The following is a 16,363-nucleotide window of genomic DNA, read 5'->3' as shown; positions in this document are numbered from 1 at the left end:
CTTTACTAAACACTGCTGTGTTAAGATTTGCCTTTGACAGCTACTTAGATATTTCTGCTTCCAATCCATGGAATATCTATTTTTGTCTATTTATCATGCAACACTTAAAATGTTCTCACTAGTTTGAGTAACCATTTCACGTTGGATCACCATTCTCATCTAACTGCATTATCACAGTAGAAATTACTATTAAATTGATTTTTTTTTTGTTATTTATTAAAGTTTCAGAATGCATAACGGCCACACTGATTAAGACCTTCCAAATGGCCTTAAATCAAATCTGTTCTGTGGGTGGAATAATTAAGGGATTTTAATGATTAAGCACTGTGGTAAACTTGACTTGAGATGCTAGCCTTAGGGCAGCACTACACACAGTCTATAGGTGCCCCCTGCCCACCACCACCGGCATCTGCGTAACGATGTTAAGCGACTTGTGGTCATGGAAAAAATGAAATGTCACAACCTCACAACTGTTTGTTTTTATTGTTGCTGCCACTTCACCACCGACCGCTATATTTAACAAGGTTCAAGGGTCATCAGTTTAATGGCATTACTTTTATAAACGTTTCAGAAGCATTTTCGATTATGCTTGTTAATACTGAGGGTGCAAAGTGCACTTGCAATACACCTTAATCTAATTATTAACGTTCGTTGCATTATACCCTACATGAAAATTAAACAAACCTGTAGGTATCTAGAACAAGTTAGATAAAATGTCATACATTTTTATCAAGCACTGTTGACGTTGTATTATTAATATAAATTATTGGTCTTGTTGGTGGGGTTTTTAAAATCATTCGAAGCAACTTAGCATGATGTTAAAGAAAAGAAATGTTCACTTCCCTTTTCACTGCCCCCGCCCCATTAGGGAACAGAGCTGGAAAGACGAAGCCGGGGGCCGCCGCCGTACCGTGGGCGGAATCGTGCTCGGAAAGCAGCCGTCACACACACGCACGCACGCCGCTCCCCCAGCGCTCTCCGGAGGGTCGCCTTCGCAGCCATCGATCAGCTCTTTCCGGTCATCGCGATCATCCTCGTTTCTCAGCTGTCACGGCACTTTAACCCTCCGGTTCGTCCAGCTGGGCTCGTCCCAACCCAATCGAAAGAGGAAAAAAGTTTGACTTGCCGCCTTGCCTGCTGGAGTGCTTATCCTGCAGAAATGTCGCAGAAGGAGAGACCTACTTTCTACAGACAGGAACTGAATAAGACGATATGGGAGGTACCGGTGCGCTACCAGAACCTGAATCCAGTTGGATCCGGTGCCTACGGATCCGTATGGTAAAACATGCATTTAAAAATACTTTGTGCACAGACCAAGACGTTTTTTTTCCCGTCGATAACAGCCCCGTACATGGCAGCCGATCAGAGGCCTGTGAGCTTCAGTTGCACGCTGCGTCGCCGCTGAACTCGGCGCTCGCGCCCGGGCGCCGTCCCGAGCCGTCCTACGCGGACATGTTCCGCAGCTACGCCGCAGCCTCCCAGCATACATGTTCCAGTCGGTTAAAATGGTTGCACCTTTTGTTAAGTGCATCGACTGGGAAATAAATATCTTTACGTCGTGGTGTGATGTGTGGAGCTGTTCATTTGGTGCTGTTTATTCCCTGTCTCCGAGTCACCATTTTTGCTAGTATAGTGCAAGGAAGCCAATTAGGTACTTCCATAAGTATTTTCTGGAAGCATTTCTCTGTAGCATTTGTTAATGCATAGCAAGGTACCTAATTTAAGATGCACCCGATTTATCGATCGAGATGTTTTATTGGCTGCTGGCTAAGCGCTGTAATGTGCTTTGCGTGTATCTTTTGCTATAACGTTTGGCGTGTTTCTGTTTACCAGGGTTTTCCTGGTACCATGACTGCTTTGGGTGGTCTGCGGGCAGCGCCGATAGCATTATGCTAGCTGTGCATGGTTTCTGGTGATCAGAACTCCCTAAGCTTGATATGGAGAGACGCATCCACCCGGTTCCCTAGCCTTATAATCCAAGGACATGCCTGGCAAACCGAATGTGATCATCGCACTAGGACCGATTTGCTGTAACCAGCTATAAACCTCTGAGCCATAAGCAAATGTCGAGCTTAGTGCATGCTTAAGTATTCCAGAAATTTGAAAATCAATAAAAAATAAACCCCGTTTATTTTTCCTGCAACTGTGTTAGACCTGCGTCTCTAAAACGCGTTTTTCCATTTCAGACTTATTATACACTGGTGCATTATACCAGGACATTACTTGGTCAGTGTATTTTCTCCGTGGGATATATTTGCTGAGGCTTACAAGCGGGCCAAAGACTTTGCCTCTGGTCTGGGCGCCCTAGCTGCAATGTCAGGCCTACCCGCCGTGACTCATAGCGCCAGAATTAGGCATAAGTGTCGGACGCACATTCAGGGATTTTCCGCGCCGGGACTGTCGTTGAGGCCGATGGGCCGCCCGGGTAGTTCGGCCTGGACCAGTCCGGCACCTTCAAAAATGCTGCTTTTAACAGCACCGCCCTCACGACCGATTCTCCTCGTTTCTGATGTTCCCACGTTCACGTACTTCCTTAATGACTTTTTTTCTATGATTTTTTTAAAGCCGCTGTTTAATTCTTGTCCTCCTCAGCAGTCACACACCGTCGCCTTTGGATTTCCGCTGCAGTTTCTCGTTTAGACTTGCTTCAATACAGTGTAATATCATATTTAATGCTGGCCAGTGGTGCAGCCATGGTGTCTGCATCGCAGAACATGTTTCTTTGTCATAGAAAACCGGTACATAATTCTGTATTTTGTAGCTCTGGTGGATAATATCCCTTGTGGGCAGTACAATTAGATGTTTGAATAATTCTTAAAGTTTAATGTGTTGTCAGGTAACTGGCTCACAGGAAGCGTGTAACAGTAGTAATAATTTAAAAATACAAAACTCAGAAGCCCTGAAATACTCCAAATTGTCCTGCCCTTCGTTCACTTGTCTTTCTTCAAAATGGAGACATGCTTCTATGAGCGTTCAGATATTCCCCCCAGTCAAATAAGATTGCACAAATACTGCATACTCATAAGTTGTGTATAGTCATAATACTCAAGTATGGAATTAACTTTTGAAGTATTTTTATTTACAGTTTTAATTAAACTAGTTACTGTGAATCACATAATCTGTATTTAGTTATTACATTTATTTAGTCAGCTGACGGTTTTGTCCAAAGAGTTAAACTAGGGTGCTAGAGCATACATCATCTGACAAACATGCAGTCATCCAGCAGTAATGTTAGCACATTCCCTGCTATGGCGTCAGCTGCATATGCCTGTCCTGTCTTACTCTGCACGCTGACCGAGACTCTTACCCTCAGGACAGACTCATGCATGGTAATAAGAAGTTTAAACTTCATCTGGTCCTGAATCTTACCAAGTACTTGACTATTAATATACATACATAGCAAATGGTGTGACAGATACAATCAGTTAAAAAAAAAAAAAAGAAAAGAAAGAAACTCAGTCTCGAAATCTCTCAGCCTGAAAACTTTACAGCCAGCAGCCAAGAGACTGTGACCTTTCAGTGCTGTACACTGTCCAAATGGTCCATTCATCTTCAGGGAACATTTCCTTCTGTAAGTCAGTTTATACAATAAAAAACATTTCCAGACCACTTGGGACACTTTCCATAGGACTCTGGCTGTGTTTCTAGGAAGGAGCTCTTTGTGATTTTTATTGCCGCAGGGATACTTCACACATGACAAGAATTCTGTACGTTGTGTTTTACACTATGCACAGGGAGTCCCAGCACAGTGACCGTTGCTGTCTGCATGAAGGCTTGGCTGTGGCTGCATCAGATCCTGCTCTTCTGCATTGTTCCATGTCTCTCATGATGACGTGCTGTAGTCACAGCAAACAGGCTGGATAATGTTTGCATTGTTTGCCTTTCTCCATGAAATGGGGGGCACTGATGAAAGTCAGAATTGAACCTTTTCACCTGAGGGCTTATTTTCTTTTGTTTTGTGTGGGGTTTTTATTGTCATGTGAGATTGCCGTGACATTGGCCGCTGTGACGGGTCACTCTGGTTCAGGTCCAGCTGGCCTTTCTTGGGCAGCTTACTGTCATAAGACACCAGGTACCATACTTTTGATACTACAAGAAAGTACCAAAAATTTGGTACTTAAAAGTGTTGGTTTTCCTCTGGTGTAAGAACTGGTACCAGTGCCGAATGACATCACAATGCGAGGCGGGGATTTTGTACTGAATTAGTACTAGATATTAATACCAACATTGCATGTGTTGCGCATGCAATTCTAACATTGCTAGTCAGCTAGATTAAGATCAGGCTTTTTTTTACCTTTATACTGTATGAACATTATAGCGCAGGGGGGTAAAGTTTCACTAAAAACTTTTTTACTCTCAGAAAAAGAAATGTTACCTTGTTTTGCAATTTTAGTTATTCCTTTTATTGAGATCATGTAATGCATATTTAAAAATCAGTTTAAAGATTACCCCTGCGACTTTTACATTAGCACTGTATTCGTTCTCCGAGACAATCAGAATCATTTTCATCCTTGCTGTTTAAATCACTCCTAGATGGGTTTGTGAGAAATAAATGAACTTTTATAAATACCCCAACATTTTATTTTTTTTAACAACAAAATCTCATTGCTAGGACAGCACATTATATGCATGCTGTCCTACTATATTAAATAAAATACTTAAAAAAAAAAATTATTGACATGCCGTCCTGATCTTTTTGTTGTATCTTCCAACTAGATTGCATTTTTTTTGTTTGCCGTTTTTCTGGGTTTATAACTTTTTTTCAATTGTAGTAGATTTGGCGGTGTGACTCTTCTTAGGCAGAGATAACGGCAGAGGAGTCTCTGCTCAAAGGTGCTTTGGAAGCTATAGGGCCCGTTCCTGTATTTAGCTCTGTCCACTTGTGATCAGATCACCCAAAATGCACGTTTATACCAGGTGTGAACAGGGCAACAGTTGTTGATGTGTTTCCAGACTGGGATCAGTCACTCGGGATGCTGAAAACGTAACGCACCATTCAAAACTGGGATCATCAAGACTTGGGCTGTCCAACCTTTTCATTTCCATGGACCCGTTTATGTTGTACATAAACTTTACAGACTGATAAACAGTGTGGGGAGGGGTTACCGATGGATTAGTTAGTGCACCAGACAACGCGTGCTCGTGAGTGGCTGTAGAAAATTAAAATATGTACTTTATTTTTAGAAATTAACTAACCCCTCCACAAAACCCCCACTATGTTCTGGCATGCTGGAATACTAGCTGCAGCCGGGGGGGGTCGGGAATCCCTTTTGTCAATGTTGGGTGCATTGCATTTAAAGCTGCCTCAGGATCAACCATACCTCCCCCCCACCCCCCAGCTCATCGTACGACAGCAAGTCAGGGCTGAAGATTGCAGTGAAGAAGCTATCCCGTCCGTTCCAGTCCATCATCCATGCCAAGAGGACCTACCGCGAGCTGAGGCTTCTCAAACACATGAAACATGAAAACGTGAGTGAGTTCCCACCCCCAGTCCCAGCTGCACACAAATAAGGGCACCTCTGTTTGGGTGGCGTACCTGCAGCAAGCTTAGTGTTGTTAGACTGGTTTTCAGTTAGCAGGCTTAGTGTGTGTGTGTTAGTTTTTTTAAGATTGTTTTAACACTCTGGCTCAGATGCTATTTATATTAATGAAGGACAGCTGTTCTAGTTAAGAAAGCTAACCAATCAGACGCAATGACAGCTGTTCTAGTTAAGAAAGTTAACCAATCAGACACAATGACAGCTATGCTAGTTAAGAAAGCTGACCAAGCAGACGCAATGACAGCTGTGCTAGTTAAGAAAGCTGACCAACCAGACGCAATGACAGCTGTGCTAGTTAAGAAAGCTGACCAAGCAGGAGCAATGACAGCTGTGCTAGTTAAGAAAGCTGACCAAGCAGACACAATGACAGCTATGCTAGTTAAGAAAGCTGACCAAGCAGACGCAATGACAGCTGTGCTAGTTAAGAAAGCTGACCAACCAGACGCAATGACAGCTGTGCTAGTTAAGAAAGCTGACCAAGCAGACGCAATGACAGCTGTGCTAGTTAAGAAAGCTGACCAAGCAGACGCAATGACAGCTGTGCTAGTTAAGAAAGCTGACCAACCAGACGCAATGACAGCTGTGCTAGTTAAGAAAGCTGACCAACCAGACGCAGTGACAGCTGTGCTAGGTAAGAAAGCTGACCAACCAGACGCAATGACAGCTGTGCTAGTTAAGAAAGCTGACCAACCAGACACAATGACAGCTGTGCTAGTTAAGAAAGCTGACCAACCAGACGCAGTGACAGCTGTGCTAGTTAAGAAAGCTGACCAACCAGACGCAATGACAGCTGTGCTAGTTAAGAAAGCTGACCAACCAGACACAATGACAGCTGTGCTAGTTAAGAAAGCTGACCAACCAGACGCAGTGACAGCTGTGCTAGTTAAGAAAGCTGACCAACCAGATGCAATGCTGCCCACAGGTGATTGGGCTCCTGGATGTCTTCACGCCAGCGACCAGCTTGGAGGAGTTTAATGATGTGTAAGTGACCCATGGGGGGGGGGTGTTGTGGGCATTCCAAGGCATGTGCACACGCACAGGCTCTGCCATTACAGCATCCGCACCAACAACCGCGTGGATGTATTAATGTACGAATACACGGGAGGCTGACAAACACTGGCGTAGCTCATTTCACCAGGTTTTCCAGGGGCACAGAGGAGATAGGAAACTGCTTAGTTTGTCTCACTGCTGATCATCACCCTGATAAATATATCATTAGATTACAGTATGTTTAGAACTCTGCTGCCTGTTTACTTACACACACTAAAAAATCTGCTGACATCACTCCTGTCCTCCATGGTTGCCAGTTTCTTCCAGAAGCGAATATGAAATGATACTCATCACCTCTAAAGCCCTGCATGGTTTAGCCTCTGACCGTCTGTCTGAGCTACTGCTTCCTTTCACTCCAGCCCATGCATTAAGATCATCCGATGCAGACTTACTCACTGTACCTAAGCACAGGTTATCAACTATGGGTGGCAGAGCATTTAGTGTAACAGCTCCTAAAATTCAGAATGCTCTTCCTCATGATCTTTGTGAAGAAAACTCTTTTATCGACTTCAAGCTCCTGTTAAAAACACATCTCTTCAATGAATATTATTTGTCTTCTTGTACGTAACATGTACAAGATGTAAAATTGAAGTTTAAATAGTAAAGTGTCCTTGAGTATATGAAAGGCACTGTATAAATAAAACATATTATTAATAACCCTTTTACCGATTTCATAACGTGTTCTTTTGCTCTTATATTGATGGTAATATCATTGAGGGCTCTTTTGATCTACCCGGCAGGTACTTGGTGACTCATCTCATGGGTGCCGACCTCAACAACATTGTCAAGTGTCAGAAGCTCACGGACGACCACGTGCAGTTCCTCATCTATCAGATTCTGCGGGGGTTAAAGGTCAGCCGTGTCACCTAGTACAGCCCAGTGCATGAGCTTTGCTGTATATCATTCAAACTAGTGATGCTCCGATTGATCGGCCACCGATCATGATCGGCCGATATTGGCTAAAAATAGCTTGATCGGCGAACCCCAAAAGCGGCGATCAAAAAAGCCGATCACTTGACATAAATTACTCGCGCGACTTTTTCACACGTGCATGCACGGCGCACAGGTAAACAACAGCAGAGCGGAGCTTACTAGTGGCAACATGAGTTCTCCCGTCTGGAAGTTTTTCAAAGTGTCCGATAAGAGTAGCCGTTTGCAATGAATGTCGTGATGAAATCCCTCGAGGTGGAAGCAAGCAACGGCATTTTAACACCACTAACATGATTAGGCATCTTAGAACACGCCATACAACTGAATATGCCGAGTATGAGAAACTAAACCACTCTACTCTCGGGGAACATTTCATGTGTTGACCCTGGAGGTGTCAGGCAACAGTGCTGACCAAAGTGTCACTGCCCCTCCTTCAGTGTGGGGCGCCAAGTGTCAAGCGCTTAATTCTTCAAGATCTTGACTGTAGCCTATTTCTACAGTTTTTTTTTTTCTTTCAATATAGTTAATTTAGAGTTAGTTTCATTTCTACAAATGGTGCAAACTCCCATTTCCCTGCCATTCTGTGATCGGCAGTGATCGGCAATCGACAGATCATGATCTTGGTGATCGGTAATCGGTGATCGGCCCCAAAAATGCTGATCGGAGCATCTCTAATTCAAACATTGAATTTGAACTTCACTTTTCTTTTTCAGTACATCCACTCCGCTGACATCATCCACCGAGTAAGTTCTGAGTGTTCTGCTCTCATGACCTGTGAATTTGGCTTGACTGTTAACCAAGGCTGCAGTTAGGCCTGCCTTCCGTATAACTCCTGACCCAGAGAGTTGACATTGCTAACGTGTACTTGCGTCAGTGATTGCAGTTGGCTCTGATTGGCTTGTGTGACTGACTTCCTGCATAGACCACCCTCTCACGTCCCCATGTGTCGCCCCTCCAGGACCTTAAACCCAGTAACCTGGCTGTAAATGAGGACTGTGAGCTGAAGGTAAGTAGGCTCTCTCCGTGGGGTCGGTGGGAGCCTTGGGCAGCATCGTTCTTCGTTTCTTTTGGAAGATCATCACTTCAAAAATAGACAGTGTACCAGGAGGGGGACTCACTCTCCTCCAAGGCTTCACACTTCCATTTATGGAACGCTACAGTTCAGATAATGGAAAATCCAAAAAAAGCCTGTATATGGCCTTGAAGGTCTTGCCAGCAGAGGTCACTCTTCCATGCATCTGTTCCAGATCCTGGACTTTGGCCTGGCACGGCACAGCGATGAGGAGATGACGGGCTATGTGGCGACGCGCTGGTACCGTGCACCAGAGATCATGCTCAACTGGATGCACTACAACATGACAGGTGACGTGTTGCCACTGCAAGCTGCTGCTGCACTCTCCCGATTTGTGGGGGCGGGGCTGTGGCTGTAGCTGGACCCTGATTGGCAGTTGTGTCTCCCTTTGGTGCCGCCCTCCGCATGCTGCTGCTGCCCTCTCCCTGCTCATGGGGGCAGGGCAATGGCTGTAGCTGGACCCTGATTGGCAGTTGTGAGACTCTCCCTTTGGTGCTGCCCTCCTCATGCTGCTGCTGCCCTCTCCCTGCTCATGGGGGCAGGGTTGTTGCTGTAGTTGGACCCTGATTGGCAGTTGTGGGACTTTCCCTTTTGTCTTTGTGCCTCTCCAGTGGACATCTGGTCTGTGGGCTGCATCATGGCTGAGCTTCTCACAGGGCGGACCCTATTTCCCGGCACCGACCGTATCCTTTAATTATTATCCTTTTTTTTTTCTTTTCATTATTTTTAGGTTTTAATTTTGAATCCCCAAATCTTTTCACAGATTGAGTCCTTCACAGGTGTGATCCACATATGTATTGTGCAGTGTGTTATAGCTCATAACCGTAGCCCTTTGCCATGTGATGCATGCTAGGCCACATGCCATGATGGGGTTTGGGACAGCAGATGACAAGAACATGGGACCCATAAGGTTGTTGGTTCAAGGATCTTGTTCTAGTACTGATAAGTAATTATGGCAAAATCTGTGTTCCCCTGCATTACGTTAACTGGGTATTATGTACACGTGCAACATTGGAGTCCACTCTTACGCCGGAGAAGCTGCAACTTCACTCTGAAGAAGAACAAGGAATTGTTAGCACCAGACCTCTCCTTCACTGCACCCTGTTAAAAAAAGCGGTGGCCGAAATTCCCACAGGAACTCACACCGTGGTGTTTTACTTAGGATTAGACATTTTATTTTATTTTAAATGAACACTAACGCAGAGGGCTATTTAATATAAACATTTCATGAGACCTTGAATATCCACAGTGAAACTTTACAAGTGACTGAACTTGAGGCCCATTTTCAATTTTCCATGGTCTGCGTGTTTAGTCCTCTGGCCAATAGATCACTTCAGTAGCCTTGATTGACAGGTCAGCCCCTCCCCTGTTTTCCTTTATGATGATTTGATAGATATTGATCAGTTGAAGCTAATTATGCTGCTTGTTGGAACTCCAGGGCCAGAGCTCTTGAAGAAAATATCTTCAGAGTCTGTGAGTGGGGGTTTCTTGTTCCGTCTTTTTATTTTGTTGCCTGTTTCTCCGTCCATCTCTTGATCTATGATTGCAGCTGTTTTTATGCTTGTCCTCAAGGAAACTATGGTTTCAAAGCTGCTTCCCCTTTCCTCTTTTTAATGTCACCCTGACCTGGGACGCTAAGGGTGCTCTCTAAAATCAGCTCTTCCCACTGTTGCTGAATCATTGGGTGTCATTTTCTTTATCCTTTTGTTTGAGGGCAGGGGAACCACCACAGGTATGACTATTTGTGTTTATCCTTGACATTTTCTAGCGGGGTTTATGGGGGGTGGGGGTCCTGTCCTTCAGTTTTCACTGCTATTTTCACTGCAGCCGGTGGCGTCGACTGAATGATGTGCTTTGCTTTTCCACTTGCCCTCTTTCCGCTTGGGTGTTGACGCCTTCTCTAAGAGCATGTTTGTTTGCTCACTCTGCACGCACCATTCAGCCTTCCTGCACCCCAGCCTCTCACACACTAAATCCCTGTAGGCCTTAGGGCCGCCATAGGCCAGGGACAAGGTCCAGGGTGGGTTTCTCAGGGTAGGGATGCCCGTGCGATGCTCTGCCGCTTGCCTAATCTGTGCTATAACGCCTTGACCTGTGCCGCAAAGATATAAACCAGCTTCAGCAGATAATGCGGCTGACGGGGACCCCCCCCGCCTCGCTAATAAGCAGGATGCCCAGCCACGAGGTGAGCCGCTGCCTCTACTCCACACCCACCCCACACGTTTGCTTCTGCCTCTTTGCCCTGCTTTAGGTTGCTTGTCCAAACACCGATACTCCGGTATTCAACCCAAAAAATCGGCTTCAGTCACAGTACAACTGGCGCCTTGGTACTGTGAAAATTTCGATTAAATGGCATGATTTGTACACTTAGGGAGGGGGAGGTATAAAGGCCGGTTCGTACTTCACTTTTCTGTGTGCGCTTTTGGGCTGCGGACGGCCGTGTGCTTGTCATCGTAATAAATTTGGCTGTGGATGCAGATGGTCGCGGTCGGTGCTGCAAACAGCAGTGATACTCCACCAGACCAGCAGAGGGCAGATGTATTGCGACAAACACAAATACAAGCAGTGTAGTGAAACAGGTAAACTTTTATGAACGGTATTAAAATTATTAGTCAAGGCTTGGCCGGTATTATGGTAACAAGGCATACCACAGTATTTTCAAATGTTTACGACGAAATTAGCCAGGACCCAAACCCCCCCCAACTGCTTGGGAAATTGTATTGCCAAGATTTCAAATTGCCCAAATGTTGCTGCTATACCAGATACCAGATGACTTGGTATAATGTCTGGACAGTATGAATAATTAGATATGCAGGTACCCCTAACCGTCCTCATACAGCCGCTCACTATAACTACAACAACAACTATGCTTTCTCTACTCTTTTGTCATTGACCGCTGATTTGTGAAAGTCCACGCTGCCACCTACTGGAAATGCCTAATCGATTAACGTGCACATGCGCGGTCGATGCGGACGGACGTGCTTGGTTTTCACTAGAAAATCTGGCCTACGTGCATACCAGTCACAGCTACCCCCGATCACAAACGAAAGAAAAGTAAAGTATGAATTGGCCTTAACAGACCCCTGGGGCTTCCCATCGCTTCCTGTGAAAACTGAATAAAATTAACATCATCTGGCTTTACTCTGCAAAAAATGTTTAATTATTAATTTAAATAAGGGTAAAGATAAAATAAATAGTACACTGCACTCAAAGCTCCCCTAATCCAGTGTTCCCCAGCCTGGTCCTCAGGGAGCCCCAGACAGAGCTGGGAGGGACTGACTGGGAGCCCCCAAGGACCGGGCTGGGAGGGACTGGCCCAGTCTGTGATGCTGCTCTTCCTCCATCACCCCACCTCCTGGCTTCACCCCTGGGGCTTTTCCAAGGCCAGATTAGCACCATGCCCGTCTGCAGCTCCCAAAGCAGTTTGCTCATTTATTTATGCTTAATAATTATTTCTTTTAAATGAAAGGCACACAGATCTCGCCATGGATAGCAGTGATCTAGATTGTTTGGATCGTCAGCAGAAATCACTTTGGGAGTTCAGACTACAGTCATGAGCAGACCTAATGATCAACAGCTACCAGGAGCTTCTGTCCTCCAGAAATGGATGATGTTGGATTGGATTACTCAGATTAGGGAGGAGATGATGTCTGGACTCCCAAGTGTTGCTGTGTTTTTGTTGTTGGTAAGTGCTTCTTGTTTAGCATGTCCTGAGCTGCCTGCACGCACATTTGTTCTGCTGTTCGGACAGGCCAGAAACTACATCAGCTCTCTGGCCCAGATGCCCAAGAGGAACTTTGCTGACGTGTTCATTGGAGCAAATCCACAGGGTAAGACGTGTAACCAGGGAGCCGAGTGAGAAACAGAAGGTGTTTCTACAGGGAGGCATCACGTTTGAGTGCATTACAGAATTCCATGAGAGCTGAGCAGATGCTCCTGATATTGCATGCTGCCTCTCGGGAACTAAAGATCACGGCGAGTTATGGGGAGCTGAAGCGTAATCCTGGCTCTCCCTCACGTTAGCCGTAGACCTGCTGGAGAAGATGCTGGTCCTGGACACCGATAAGCGGATCACGGCAGCCGAAGCTCTGGCCCACCCGTATTTTTCCCAGTACCATGACCCAGATGACGAGCCTGAAGCAGAACCCTATGACCAGAGCTTTGAGAGCCGCGAGTTGGATATTGAGGAGTGGAAACGTGAGTGGGGGGGAGAGGGGTTGCTCTGTGAGAAACTCATTGTATCTGATCTTATTTTCCTTGGGTGCAAACTTTTACTACAAAACCATGCTAGGTCTTATAGTACAGTATATAGTACAGGATGTATAAGAAAAATAAAAGTAAAATGAAGTTCACATTTTAATTGGATTGTTGTTTCATGCATAATTTGAATGTGCTCTTTACAGACCTGCTAGTGTCTTTTAATGGTATAATTGAAGAAAAATGATTTCTTCCCTATTTGTCTTCCCATCTTGCCAGGACTCACCTACGAGGAAGTGATCAGCTTCAAGCCCCCGGTTTTAGACTGTGAGATGGAGATGTGAGAGCGAGTGCCGGCAGCATGCTCCCACCGCTGCCCCACCCCCTCACACCATGTGGACTGGTACTGGTGGACAGACTGTTTAGTACTGGTGCTGACACTGGCTTCCCTCCTAGGTTTGAGGTTCAGTGGGCAAAGGGCTCAGACTTCAGCCTGAGGCGCTTCTCCATGAGTCTCCCTGCATGCGGTGTGGTCATGCTTTGGTTGGGTCTCAGGACTGCAGTATTTTTAAGCAGGTGTGTTATTGCACAGTGAGGTATGATGTGGGGGGGAAAAAATCGGTTAGCAGTTATTTTTCAAATTTTGGACAACGGTCTCACTTGAAAATGTCTTATTTTTGTAGTGAATGGATGCAGATTTGAAGGGTAAATTATTTCTTTAGTCCACCACATTATCAGCAGTGTCTAATCCTCTCATGTTTGACATTTTAAGAATGAGTGGAAGACAGTACACCTGTTGTTGCTATGAAAAATTGCCTTTCTTTCTCTTAAACATGAAAATGTGTCAACCCTTGATTCCCAGGATTTGGGAAGGGGACAGTCACTGGATTCTGGCCCAAAAGGCCTAATTTATCATCAGAAACTTGAGTAATTTGCTGGTGTGGTTTGGGAAATGTTTCCACAGTTTGAAGTACGAAACAATTTTGCAGCACTGGGCTGGACCAGAACCTCCCCACACGACAATGTACATGCGGGACCCACCAAGGTGTCAGCCAGTATCCGCCTTTCACATCATGCGGTGCCCAGTTGTTTTTCCCCATTTTAGTTGTTTTGAGTCTTCAGGGTATTTAATAAGAAAAGAAATCTCACTATCCCTTGTTATCTGGTCTTTTTCCCCTACCCCAAACTCCAACTGGTCCCAGTGTCAGACTTCTGGAATGTTACTGACCTAGAGGGTAGACCAGCTCAATCCTCAGCTACACAGGCGGAGACCATCCGGGACGTAACGGAAGTCCCACACAGTACAATCTCCTCTGAACTACCACAATATAATCCAATTTGTAAATGTATTTTTATACAACAAAATAGAATCATCAGGCCAAAAACCAGTATGCCTTCAAAGACCATTTGAGTGTGGTAGTATTGTAAGGTTGTTCTGTTTAGTGTTCTGTATAATTCCTGGCTGAATTGACAAGTGGATCTTGCTGGAAACAGTCTTGTTCATTTCCAATAGTCTGCCAGAGGCCTCTGAACGACAACAAAGAGCCCCAAGTTTGTTTCATAAAATACAAGTACTCCAAAATGTAAATAAATACTAGTTACTGCCTTCTGTGCTGTTGTCTTCATCACACTGCATTTTGATTATTTCATCAGCATTATCTGTATGGAGTTTGTCTTTTTGTCTTTAATGGTGTACTTAATGTAGCTGGACAGTCACGTGAATATCTGATGTTATGGCAAGAAGCATTGTATTGAGACTGTTGACTTAGTTTTTTGCTGGATGATGAACATGCTTTACTTATAAAGATTTCAAGACCACTATTTTATGTACTGAATTCATCCACCACACTGGGCTGTGTGAACGTTAACATTAAGTACCACTTTAAAATAAAGGCTATTTTGTACTGTTTTCTTTTACATGGCCTGCTTTACGCTTGGATCTTACTGTAATTATCGTTAGATGGTTTTCAGATGTACAAGTGTGAAAACTGGGTCTGATCATTTTCTCGTGTAGCTTTGGATGAATGACGCAAAACAAGATGCAGTTTGAGCATTAATTGGCAAAAAAAAACTTAATATTCATGAATAGAGGTAATCGAGCATGGTATTAAAGATGGAAGGTCTCCTACTTGAATTACAAGAACACATTTTCCAGTCGTGGGTTCCACGACACTTGATTTGCCTTTTTAAAACGGTTTTGTGGAATCATTTAGCAAATCGTTTAAAAACAAACGTCAAATACTTTGTTACTGGTTAATACCATTTAGCAAAAGTCATGTTTTTTAATTACTGTTCATAAAACCTGAAAACAACTTTTGCACATTTTGAGGATATTATTACATAATGTGCACTGTGTATTCATACTGGATTCTCTAAATAAAAACAAATAAACCACACTATATAAACTAAGTTCAAAAACCAAAATGAGCAATAATAACACTGCAGCTGATTAACTTAACCTTGTTACTTAATCCATCACTTAGGTTCCAATGTAATGATAAGAAAAACATTTCAAATGAGAAAAGAAAACAGTTACATCACGTTCAGAATTTTAATGGTTCTTAAAGCAGCAGGTCTCATCAATTCTTGAAACACTTCACAGTAGAAATGTCAGTGTATTGCTTCACAGCATATGAAACACAATCCTAAATAAATATGAAACTGACGTGCCTCAGTTGTAGGCTGCTTTGGAGAAAACTTTAAATGTAATTAGATGGATGGATGAAAAAGTATATGAACCCTTCAGAATTACCTGTTATTCTGCAAATGGGGCATAAAATGTGATCTGATCTTCATCTAAGTTACAATAATTAACAAAGACTAAAAAAAAGACAAATTATTGTAATTTTCTTACCCAGACCTTACCCCTATAGAGGTGATGTGGAATGATGTGAGAGAGCTGTAGTCTCCAAACATCCTATGAATACAGTTCAGCTGAAGCAGTTCTGTAAGAAAGAATGGTCCAAGAATAATAATAATAATATTATCCAAGAATCCTCCTGAATGTCCTACAAGTCTGATCCCCAAGTACCAGAAGCGCTTCTTTGAGGTTATTGCTGCCAAAAGAGGTTACTAGTTAATATACTTACTTTTTCCAACCTACACTGTGAATGTTTGAATGATGTGTTCAATATATACAAGAGTGTTCATTATTGGAACTTTCTAATGTAGAAAGCCAGGTGATTCCAAAGGGTTCACATTTTTCTAGCAGCTGTCGATAGACATATCCATGGAGTATTAAACATAGGCTCTCGATGCATTCTCCATGTGTCAATCTCTTGAGAAGTCTGTTGCCTAAACCATTTCATTAATCTGAGTATTGCAATTAGAAAAACACATCAAGACCATGGGTAAATATCTTACACCTTAGATAACAAAATATTCTGAGAATAATTTACTTTTTGTCTTTAAAATAAACGGAATCACACTTTCGTATTTGGTGTTTATGAAAACTGTCAATGCAGACGTAATAGGTATATTGCAAATGAAACGTTTCATTATCTTGTTTGGTTGTCTACTTGGCCATTACAAGCCTTTTGTCTATCTAAACTTTTCTAAAGACAACCACTAGATG

General features: G+C 43.7%; 1 protein-coding gene across 2 annotated transcripts; it reads left to right on the top strand.

Moving 5' to 3' along the window:
• Positions 1–871: 871 nt before the first annotated feature.
• mapk14a (mitogen-activated protein kinase 14a) lies at positions 872–14,706 on the top strand. 2 transcript variants are annotated; one of them, XM_023796861.2, is made up of 12 exons: positions 872–1,278; positions 5,340–5,469; positions 6,463–6,521; positions 7,331–7,442; positions 8,234–8,263; positions 8,479–8,526; positions 8,768–8,882; positions 9,204–9,275; positions 9,986–10,065; positions 12,344–12,422; positions 12,616–12,789; positions 13,069–14,706. In XM_023796861.2, the coding sequence occupies exons 1-12, from the start codon at positions 1,160–1,162 to the stop codon at positions 13,131–13,133; spliced, it is 1,083 nt and encodes a 360-aa protein (XP_023652629.1). In that variant the 5' UTR covers positions 872–1,159; the 3' UTR covers positions 13,134–14,706. The 2 variants fall into 2 exon arrangements, with proteins under 2 accessions (XP_023652629.1, XP_023652628.1); XM_023796860.2 differs by lacking the exon at positions 9,986–10,065 and adding an exon at positions 10,698–10,777 and having other exon boundaries at positions 888–1,278.
• Positions 14,707–16,363: the final 1,657 nt, after the last annotated feature.

Source organism: Paramormyrops kingsleyae, chromosome 6, assembly GCF_048594095.1.
Source record: "Paramormyrops kingsleyae isolate MSU_618 chromosome 6, PKINGS_0.4, whole genome shotgun sequence".
Classification (NCBI taxonomy): domain Eukaryota; kingdom Metazoa; phylum Chordata; class Actinopteri; order Osteoglossiformes; family Mormyridae; genus Paramormyrops; species Paramormyrops kingsleyae.
The sequence above is the reverse complement of the archived record's forward strand: the minus strand, read 5'-3'. Positions and strand labels throughout refer to the sequence as shown.

Bases quoted from the DNA above. Each gene is read 5' to 3' on its own strand.
- mapk14a (XM_023796861.2), top strand. From the start codon at position 1,160: ATGTCGCAGAAGGAGAGACCTACTTTCTACAGACAGGAACTGAATAAG. The intron at 8,264-8,478 runs GTAAGTTCTGAG...TCGCCCCTCCAG, and splicing joins CCGCTGACATCATCCACCGA to GACCTTAAACCCAGTAACCT. The intron at 12,423-12,615 runs GTAAGACGTGTA...CCCTCACGTTAG, and splicing joins CATTGGAGCAAATCCACAGG to CCGTAGACCTGCTGGAGAAG.